Here is a 10,902-nt window from a genome sequence, read left to right as displayed (position 1 = left end):
AAAAGTCGCACCTCTTGATTTTACGTGAGGACTAAAAAAAGGTGCAACGGGTCAGCTAACTCAATCTCAACTTTTTCATATTTTCTGAAAGAGCTATTCTTATTCTACATTATTCCTAAATTTGGGATCATAAAATGAATGGGAAAGTGTGTTTTCAGCAGTTTTTCAACAACTTCTTTTTTTTCTTTTTCTTTTTTGTAGATTAGTGTGATCAGGTATGTCTTAGAGGCAATTTTTCATTTCCTAAAAAACCCTTACACATTCTTCCCTTTCAACTCTAATAACTTTTGAAAGGATAAAGCTACTGCTTTGAAATTTGGTATTAGTCCTGGAAAGAGTGTGCTAATAGAGCATGAGGAATTTTAGCTTAATTTGATAATCCCTTCATTGCTGTTGCTGCAGAGATTGTTTTTTGTCCCATTCATTGCACAGCTAGCACGGTTTGGTAAGATTAAGCGCTTGAATAGACCCTGTACTTTAGAGCCTCTTTTCTAAGTAAACACTTTTCCAGATTATATATTTTCTTTCCAGTGTTTAGATAGGGTAGGCGAGTCCATTTCAATTCAGTTATACATCATTTCAAAACTTAGAGTCTGGTCTCTCAGAATCTGCCCTTAACTAATAACCAATGTCTGGCGACTTTTTGTTGGTTTAGTGATGCAGGATCACAAATGCGGAGGCTTATAAGAGGTTGCCTTACAGTCTTGTAATCAGGATGTGCTATGTTGTGTGTAAGCATTCCGTCCCCTCTAGGAAGAGGCAAAGCCATCTGTCCCTCGAATAGGACATAAAGTGGAATTCCCGTGTGTGTGTTAGCCACGACACATGCACGTCTGCAAAAGGATCTCACTTCATTCATTCATCGCAAAGAACAAGGTGCCAACGCAGTGTCAAAAAAAAAGAAAAAAAGGCGCAACCCGTGAAGTGGTCCCCTACACCCACCACACAAGAAAATGATGCTGACCCCTCGTGGTTCGCCCCAGGTGACTAGCAATAGCTCTCAAACGGTATCAACCAGGCACGCTGTGCCATAAGCTTGAATGAGTGAAGGTTGGGGTATATTGGTTGAGATGCTGCTCTTTGTCATACGTTCTTTTATCATGTGGTGTCATTTTTCAAGTCAATTATGTACCTACATATTAATGACATTTATACCAATACAATTTTACAGATGTATTTTGAATCAGTAATATTATTCTTTGGTGGTGGGTTAATATACAGGCAAATGTTTTTATCTGTTATCTGTGTGTGATGAATCAATGACTAGATAAGTCACCAAATGAACGTCTTGTCATTATTTTTAATACATTGGTAGAGCTATGGATATGTGCCAGTAACATTAGCACTTCCATGTGATTCTGGTCTTTCATTGTACACTCCCATTTAATTCATATTGAATGTTCCTTTACTTTGGTATTAAACTCTGGTGAAGAGCTTTCGCCTGTAGGGGTAACCTTCAGTCATATATTACTGTGCAGCTCCTTCACACAACAGTTGCACTTAATGCTCATCAATGCATTCACCTAACAGAAGAGAGAAAAAAAATGTCATGGGGATACCCCTTGGTTAAAGTGCACCTATTTGTGTACCACAGGCCTGGAAGGGCACAACATTGATATACTCATCGAGTTGCCAGGGCAACAACTGGGATACAGCCAGTCAGCTGGCTGTAAGCGGTTTTGTTGCCATGGTAACTACCATTTTCGTAGCCTAGTACAGCTGCAATGACAGTACTGTGACACAGAAGTCGCCCCGGTAGAAATCTTGCAGCGTTTGTGGCCAGTTACCCACTTATCTCTGTGCAAGTTTGCGCGTTGGGGCATTTCTCACTTTGGTGATCAGCCATATGCAATTCTTACTAATATATTCTTCTTTATACTGGGTAGCAGATTATTCTCACTTGATACTCATTGTACAATTATTGTATGTAATTTTGTGAACTAACAATGGCATTAATTGTTTTGAATGGTTGGTGTCCGTGGGAATACAAAATGTGCTACGTGTGTAAAAAATTTGCTTTTATCCATGCTGCCGATATTCATTATTATTGATAGTACTATTGATGACGTTGTTGTTACGATTATAATGGTGATGATGATGATGATGATGATGATGACGATGATGATTTTGCTTCTTGTTATCGTAATCATAATCATCATCAAAGGTCGTTTGTATAGATGCCACGGACACATTACTGTTGTAATTGCTCTCTCATATTTCCATTTTTAGTTACTAAACTAAACTCATGTATTGTACATAGTTACTCACAGCTCGATAATCAACCATTTTATTATCCCTCAACAACATGAGCGACACACCTATTGAATTCATACAACTCAGCGTGACGCAGTATGAAGTCTGTTGTTGGTTTGTGTTTTATTATTTTTGTTTTGTTTTTGTTTTTGTTTTTTTAGGAAACAGAAAATAATCATAAATGTTGACAATTCGTTGACTTTTTTTAATTTGTTTATTGTTTGAAATTTAGATTGATTTTAAGCCACCGCTAGGAGGCAATTGCATGTTTATTAAGCAGCACCCATGAGATCAATATTTCAAAGTTCCCTCCAAGGAACTTGGCGCCTATAAACTCGACAATATCTATCTGCATAGCTTGATAGTGGTTGTTGTTCATTATATCTGCATATCGATTGTTATTCTTTGATCAAAATTTAGAGAAAAAGAGTTTTGTGTCGGGCTATCAAATGATTGATAGTGCATTACACGGACGACTTCCCCACCACACATGTACATGTAGACCATATCACAGAATAGAGCAAAACATAATTCTGTATCTTGTCGTCGGGGATATATTCGAAGGAGACTATGTCTGATGGCTTCACGAAATCTCCTCCTTCTTCTGGAGAAGTAAAAAAAAAAAGTGTTATAAAACTCCTCTGGACAGACTGATATTTTTCTTGCTGGTAACAGAACTACTGTTACATGCAAGGCGCGGTCAAACTGGCAAAAGATAAAGAAGTTTAAAGGTAGCGATCTTTAATATCTCGAAGTTTTGCCGTGCGATGATGTGACCGCGCCTATTGTGTAAGGCATGTACGTTTATTGTGCTTACTTCGAGGGAACACCATTACTTGGAAGGGGTACGGTGCTATTAAAGGAGTAGTGTGTGTGTGCTTCAACACTGAATGAAATGTATGTGATACCATATAGGATGATCTTCCTGGTATAAGTGTCGCGATGAATCTGAAGCTGTCTTAAAGACCACCGCACACTATACGACTTTCGGTCGCTCCACTGACAGACTTTGGATCTGAAATGAACAAGCCTTTTTATTCTGAGGCCATTATGATTTCTTTCGGATCCAAAGTCGGTCAGTCGTGCGACCGAAAGTCGTACTGTGCTGCGGGCTTTACTGGAGATGATTTGAAAATCATTGATCCGAGGTTTTTTTTTTTTTGTTTTTGTTTTTTTTTTTTGTTTTTTTTTTTTTTGTTTTTTTTTCGTTCAGGATTGTTGTAACTTGGTTCTGTATTTAAATACCAAGACCTACCGATACAAAACAGTACTATGTTGTGTATATATATACCAAAATGCTCCATTGGTAGAGCTCAGTGTGCTGATTGAAGTTGACAATAGTACCTAATTTGGTGAGATGAACCGATCAGTCAGAATTGTATCTTGTGCCTCGTTCCATCATACATTGTCTGCTCTGTTGCTATCACTATTGAAGTGCAGACAAATGACATGCCTGCGGTGCACCATGGGAAACGAAGTGTACCCGTGCCGTGTCGTGGAGTAATCATAATGTTCGTTCAGAGAAGTGAGGAATTTCTTACTGCAAGATATGAATTGGATCATCTGGGTGTATTTTTCTCATTTTGTGTAAGTCGTAAGTATAGCAAATGTGTCCAAAGAATTTATCACACCTGTAGTCAGGTGTTTGAAGTACTTGAATATTGATTTGTAATCATGGTAAAAGAAATATAATTATAAATTCAAGCAAAATAAAAGCCTGAATATTTTGACTGAAGACTGGTTGTGTAGTGTTTGTCATTTACATTTGAATATGTAAAATATCATTATACCAGGATAATGGAAAAGCCGCTTTCTGAAATCATCAGTTGTCAGCTAGGTTAACATTTGCCCGAAACACTTAATTTGCGACCTTAAAATTCCCTTCTTTTTGTAATTAAGTATTTCATACACTTCATATTTCCGATCTAGCTAACGAGGTTTTTGCTCCTTTGCACTCTCTTCGTACGTCAATGCATGCACTCGTCCATGTTGTGCTGTTTTGAGAATGACGCTGAGAGTATATTATGGTGAAAGAGGCCTACTCATTACTACTTTGTTCGCTGCATCCGGGTTTATGCGTTGAGACAAGAGATGTATAATAGTAGCGGAGTTGACGCCCAGAAAAGTTGATTTGATGAATCAGGTTGTCTGTCTCTGTGTGTATACGGGAGTGCGTTTGTTCTCTGTGTGTGTGCATGTATGTGGGCTTGTACAGTATGCTTTTGAGTAGGCCTATAATGTGTATGTGTGAGCGTATAATGTTTGCGTGTCTATAAATGTTAACCCTCCGGGATTTACCTCCGCATTAATCCGGCAGAACCACGTATCTTTCAAATATTTCCAAACAGCTGACGATGAATTCGTGTTTTGAATTGTACAAAAATATTATGTTCACTTTTTGTTACAGAATACCATTCCAAGCTATGTAACTCACTACATAATAAACGGCAAGCGTTTATCTCGAAAACGCCGAAAACGAGATAGGTCGTTTTGCCAGATCACGGCGGGCCGAATTATGGCGTCGTATATTTAAATTTTACAAAAATATTGTGTTCATTTTTTGTTATCAGAATACCATTCCAAGTTATGTAACCTACTACATGATAAGAGGCAAGCATTTAAAGTTAAAACGTGAATATCTCGAAATCGACATAAACGAGATACTACAGTATGCAGTAGGGCCTATACGTAGCTTTGCCAAGTCACAGCCGACCACCACCCGACTGTTCGTCAGAGCCTTCTAATAGAAGGCTTTGCTGTTCGTCAACGAATGTCGCCCTCTCACGGTTCTCCGCTGTAAGATCCCGTCTTTGAACAAGCGCCTTTCTGCTGCTCCACTCTCTTCTCTTTCTTTCTCCCAAACACAATGTAACAAAACAACAACAACAACTATTATTTCAGTTACTAGTAGTTACTAGCCTTAACTTTCTCAACAACATATAGTGGCCAACAAGACGTACTTGTGAACAAAGAATTAAGACATGACACATAATTATGCGCTTTGGATATATTATGATTTTCGTTCAGCCACTTTATTTGCATAGATTTACAGATTGCCTTCTCTCATATGGCACAACATTCGGAGCGATGGCAGATTTGCTCTGCCTTTTCTATGATTAAAATTGCACATTCATACATTAAAAGAAAAGAATCCACATGATCCTTTCGAAATGACAGAAGGTAATTTATGTAATTACACGATTTGAACAGATGCATAGTATCAGCATTTGTATTGTGAACCTTGTACATCGCCCCGACCTGCATATTTAATCAACAGATGAACCTGCCTACATTCTACATGAACTGGTTTGCACCGCAAACAACGTACGCCATTCGATGTGTGGGCCAACATAGCACACGGCATGTGTAGACTCCCTGGATTGCATTAAGATATACAAAAGACATGATTATACGTCGACATTAATTGTTGCAAATCTCATTAACCATTCATTTTAACATGATACCCTGTTATGACTTCGAAAGGGGTCAGCCTAGTTCAGTTCCACTCTAGTTTTTGGTCCTTTGTTTGTTTGTTTGATTTTTTTCTACTTCTGACAAAGAAAAGAACTACAACCCTGTCTTTGACCCGATCTGACCCAGTTTGCATCCTCCAGTTATATGCATGGTCACAGCAAACCAAAACCAGATGGGTCTAATTGATCGAAGAGAATGAGTGGGTTAAGAATCCCAAACAGGTAACCGTCATCGACTTTAACTGTCTTGGTGTCTGATACCAACAAGTATAAGTACCCTCCATCACAACTCGGCTCATTAGTTCAGCTCATGTTCGAAATATTGCCTTTTTAAAGTACATCAATTAACATTCTATAATCATTATAACAGGGCCCCGTTTTATCAAAAGATAAAATCGATTTCCTTACCACACAGGCTGCCATATACAGTTGAAATCAACTATATAATCAGTTTTAACTCTTCATAAAACAGGGCCCAGGTATTATGTTACAATGCATGGCAGTTCCTGTACTTAGTGTTTCAAGGGGAATAAAGTTGAAAACCTGTAGCACCGTTCCGAACCATCAGCGATTGCGGTGGCTTTTGCACTTTTTAAAGGGGAAATTCAGTCGAAATATGAGTTAGTCTGATAAGAAAAAGTAAAATATTATGAGTTCAATGATATAAATTTGATTGAAATCGGATGAAAAATAAGGAAATTATGGCATTTTGAAGTTTCGATATTTTGGGTGAAACAGTTCTTGAACAGTCAGTATGAATATGCAAATGGAAAAGTGAGCATGTCATTCCCTCACAACTTACCATTATAGTTTATACATAAAATTGTGAAATTTCCAGTTTTTCATTCAAACGCAGTTATGCCCGATGCTCAAATCCTCATATATCTAACTGATTACTATTCTAAAGTTATTCAACCAGGAATAACATCATGTTTCAGACTTCAATGACTGAAACATTGAATTTTCGTCACTTTTTTGTACATGATCAATGGGAAAAATGTGAGGGAATGACATGGGTAGCTCACTCATTTGCATATTCATACCCGCTTTACAAGAACTGTTTTGGAGAAATTATCAAAACTTCAACATTTCATAACTTCCTTATTATTCATCTGATTTCAGTCATATTTTTACCATTGAACCCGAAAAATTTTACTCTTTTTTTATCAGACTAACTTATATTTGGACTGGATTTCCTCTTTAAGCTCTCGGTGAGACGTTATTTTCATGTCCCTGCCTCATAAAGAAATCTATTGATAGAAATAGATACAAAATATTTTGTAACATGCGGGAGCTTCTCCTAATTCTTTCCTTCATCTGAAAACCTACAGTTTTTAGACAATCCCACGGGCGACGAAATTAGTATGTATAATGTGCATCACCTTGGCCTAATAGGCCCAATTAAAGAATTGCGATGGGTTAAGTGAGTGGAGGCAGCCCTCAATTTCTATGTGTAATGATTCCAATTAGCGAGACACTTTCCCGCGATTCTCCACGCCCCCTCCCCCTCCCACACCGGATGTTTTGCAGAAGAGAACATAGGAGGGACCAATAGCTTCTAGGCCGAAGTATGTCGTGAGTAATCATACCTTATGAATGTCGTACAATCACTGGATGGTGACAAATATTCATCTTCATGAACCTCTGCCAGCTCACGGTTGCTGTCAAACTATTCGTATGATATAAGATGATAGGAATTTAGCCAATACATATATTCTCCAGGCATAGACCCCAACATATTTATGCCAGAGTAAATGACAGTCCTGGCTGTATTATTTGCAGCATATTATTTGTTTACTTCTTGTGAAGTCACGTGAAGTCACGAACATGAGACGTCATACTGCTGTCGAAAATATCAGCCGATGAAAACCCACATCACACACAACCTCGATGATGAGCAATTCGAACTCGACGGCGTCTGTCACATCTGTCTTATAACAAAAGTGACGAGGGCATAATTTACCGTCGTCATAAGTCACTGGTGAGATCGCTCGAGGGTGTACTCGACGAGTTCTCGAACTGATTCTTCGACAGCAGGTGGTCATGCCACGCCCCGAAATCGTTGTCTCGCACCGCCAGCCGTTTGGTCTTTTCCGTGACGTCGGCCACTTCGCGCGCGACTTTCTCTTGGAAGGCGCGCTTCTTCTCCGCCTCCTCCCGCTCCTTCTTTCGCCTCATCCGCTCTTCTTTCTCCTTGGCCCATCTTTTTGTCCAACGTCTCCTCCACGTTGTCCATAAGCACCGTGGTAGGAGATCGGTTCCTTTGCCGATACCGCTGTTACGTCATTGGGAGAAAAACGGCAATTAGTGTCATGAACATAACATGAGTAACTTTAAATCTATGACGAATAAGATATTGATTGATTATGGGTTGGTGAGAGACTTAATTTGACTATTCCTTTATTTGACTGATTGATGAATTAATCAATTGGACTGTTGAAAAACTTATCAAGATACAGATTGATTCAGTAATCTGTTTTTCTGAGTCATCAGATGCTATCCCGCTAATTTTCTTTTCACTGACAAATTGCAAAGCGATTATATTCGTGAATACATTGTCTCATTTCTTGCACTACCCATTACCTTTAGAACACTATCATGTAGAAACTTAGTGATCTTTATAAACTAAGTGAAAGAGAAACTCAAAATTTAATTGATGCTTCCTACAGTTATCAAGGTCAACTTAGATATGATGCAGAGAATTGTACTTTAAGTTGTACTTCGACAAAACATCGTCAAACTGAGAATTTACTGGACATTAATGAAAGAAGAAATGTTGATATTTTCTTGCTTGACTTCGAGAGCTCTCGGGACAGCGCCCATTCTGGTCTGTTTTGCAGTCAATATATACTCACAGAAAACTCGCCGGATGGTGACGGCCACTTTCCCTTAGGGTGCATGAGAGAGGAGTCAAACTTGGGCGGTTGCACCAGGACATCCCGTCCCATCTGGATCCCGGTAAATCGGTCGGAAAGCTCCGGCGGAAGACCGTACACTGGATAAGGAAGGCGATAATGAAGCACCAAGAATGTGAATGAATTGCAATCATTTTTATGTCCCTATATACTTGGGTGAGGGAAAGACAGAAAGACAGACAGACATGCACTGACATTTTCATTTTAAATTGAAATATAATTCCCCTTATCATTGTGATTTGGTTGTTATTACGTTGCTTCCTGACCTTCTCATTAAGGCACTGTTTTATTCATATCTAGAATTTTATGACTTCCCAATGTATCTGATTTTGCTCGATAGTTTCCGTCACATTACCAGATTATGTCAAACTGTTGGGCTCCTTTCCTACTAGTCCCTATAAGAGCCTGTATTAAACGCGACCATTAAACAACCTGTTTATCCTCTTCCTTTTAATGTACATTGTACCCTCATTTGTCCTTCCATATCACTGGTAGTCTGTCTGTGCGGTTTCTATGTATTTATCTGTTCATCTATTTTATCTATGTCGTACTTCTATCTATTGTGTAATTCATCCGTCTGCGTCTATTCACCAATCCATGTATTCATATATGCCTCTTTCTGGTTTATGCTTGTTCTACCAAGTTAACTGTACCTTCCCTTGTGTGTGTATCTATGCGAAATCAAATTCCATACAATTTTCGATATCAACCCTCCCCGCCCCACTCACCTTAGCTCCATTCTCCCAGCCTTTCGTTTAGTATACTGCATAGCAAGGTGTAGCCTTTCAACCCTCCAGTGAAATTCCAAACTCGTTTACGTTTACTTACCGATGTCGATGTTTTTCGTTTTGAACCTGATGTTGTACGGGTCGCTCTCTTTGTGCGTCAAAAACTCCGGCAAGCCCAGAGGTCCCAGAGGCGGGTACTGCGGGGGAACAAAATTGGATAATGTATGTTTTTTTTTTCCTCCGTGATTATGACTATCGTAACAATTATGATAATACAATAATGTAGGCCTACACGAAGATTTACATTCCATGGCAAGTTCAGATCAATACTCGTAGCATCTACAATCGTGACATGCAGAAACCGTGCATCACTAAAGGTCTTTTAAGCTGATAGTACTGCAATTGAGTTCTATGTAATACATTGGTGTTGTTTAAAAGAATGATTATGGTAAGAATATAGGTTTAGGTTAGCGTATTTTCGTTAATTCGATTCAGTTCAATTCAATGCAGCTAAACTTTCCCTGTAGCTGAATTATTTTCAAAATCTGATCGACAAACTTTTCTATTTGTAAAGAGCAATGAGGCAATGATTTACGGAGTTTCAAAGTTGAATACAGTCCCTTAAACTGAATAAAATGTACTGTAAAAATGCTATACTGAGGAACAAGCAAGCAAACAATAAAAATCAGCTATAAATGAAAGGAACAAGGGGGATTTATACCTGTCTGAAATCGTGAGGTTTCGGATTTTCGTATCTCTCCTGAGTGTGCATCAATTCCTTGACGGCTTGCTTGCGGGCAGCGTCGGGGTCGGCGATCCACATGTACTTTGTCCGCTGCATCCGGGTTTATGTGTTGAGACAAGAGATGTATAATAGTAGCAGAGTTGACGCCCAGAAAAAGTTGATTTGATGAATCAGGTTGAATGTCTCTGTATGTATACGGGAGTGCGTTTGTTGTCTGTGTGTGTGCATGTATGTGGGCTTATACAGTATACTTGTGAGTAGGCCTATAACGTGTATGTGTGAGCGTATAATGTTTGCGTGTGTATAATGTTAACCCTCCGCATTAATCCGGCAGAACCACGTATCTTTCAAATACATGTATTTCCAAACAGCTGGCGATGAATTCGTGTTTTGAATTGTACAAAAATATTATGTTCACTTTTTGTTACAGAATACCATTCCAAGTTATGTAACTCACTACATAATAGGCGGCAAGCATTTATCTCGAAAACGCCGAAAACGAGATAGGTCGTTTTGCCAGATCACGGCGGGCCGAATTATGACATCGTATTTGAATTTTACAAAAATATTTTGTTCATTTTTTGTTATCAGAATACCATTCCAAGTTATGTAACCTACTACATGATAAGAGGCAAGCATTTAAAGTTAAAACGTGAATATCTCGAAATCGCCATAAACGAGATACTACAGTATGTCGTAGGGCCTACGTAGCTTTGCCAGGTCACAGCCGACCACTACTGTTCGTCAGAGCCTTCTAATAGAAGGCTTTGCTGTTCGTCAACGAATGT

At 38.8% G+C, this 10,902-nt stretch overlaps 1 protein-coding gene across 1 annotated transcript; it reads right to left on the bottom strand.

The window, feature by feature from the left end:
- Positions 1-7,694: 7,694 nt before the first annotated feature.
- Positions 7,695-10,210, bottom strand: LOC140243556 (putative uncharacterized protein C7orf78). The gene is given in 5 exon segments (XM_072323226.1): positions 7,695-7,937; positions 7,939-8,001; positions 8,582-8,721; positions 9,470-9,566; positions 10,091-10,210. Coding segments are annotated over 5 exon segments (663 nt in total).
- Positions 10,211-10,902: the final 692 nt, after the last annotated feature.

The sequence above is a fragment of the Diadema setosum genome, chromosome 20 (assembly GCF_964275005.1).
Source record: "Diadema setosum chromosome 20, eeDiaSeto1, whole genome shotgun sequence".
NCBI classification, from domain to species: Eukaryota; Metazoa; Echinodermata; class Echinoidea; order Diadematoida; family Diadematidae; genus Diadema; species Diadema setosum.
Note: the sequence above shows the minus strand (reverse complement) of the source record. Positions and strands in the feature narration are given on the sequence as shown.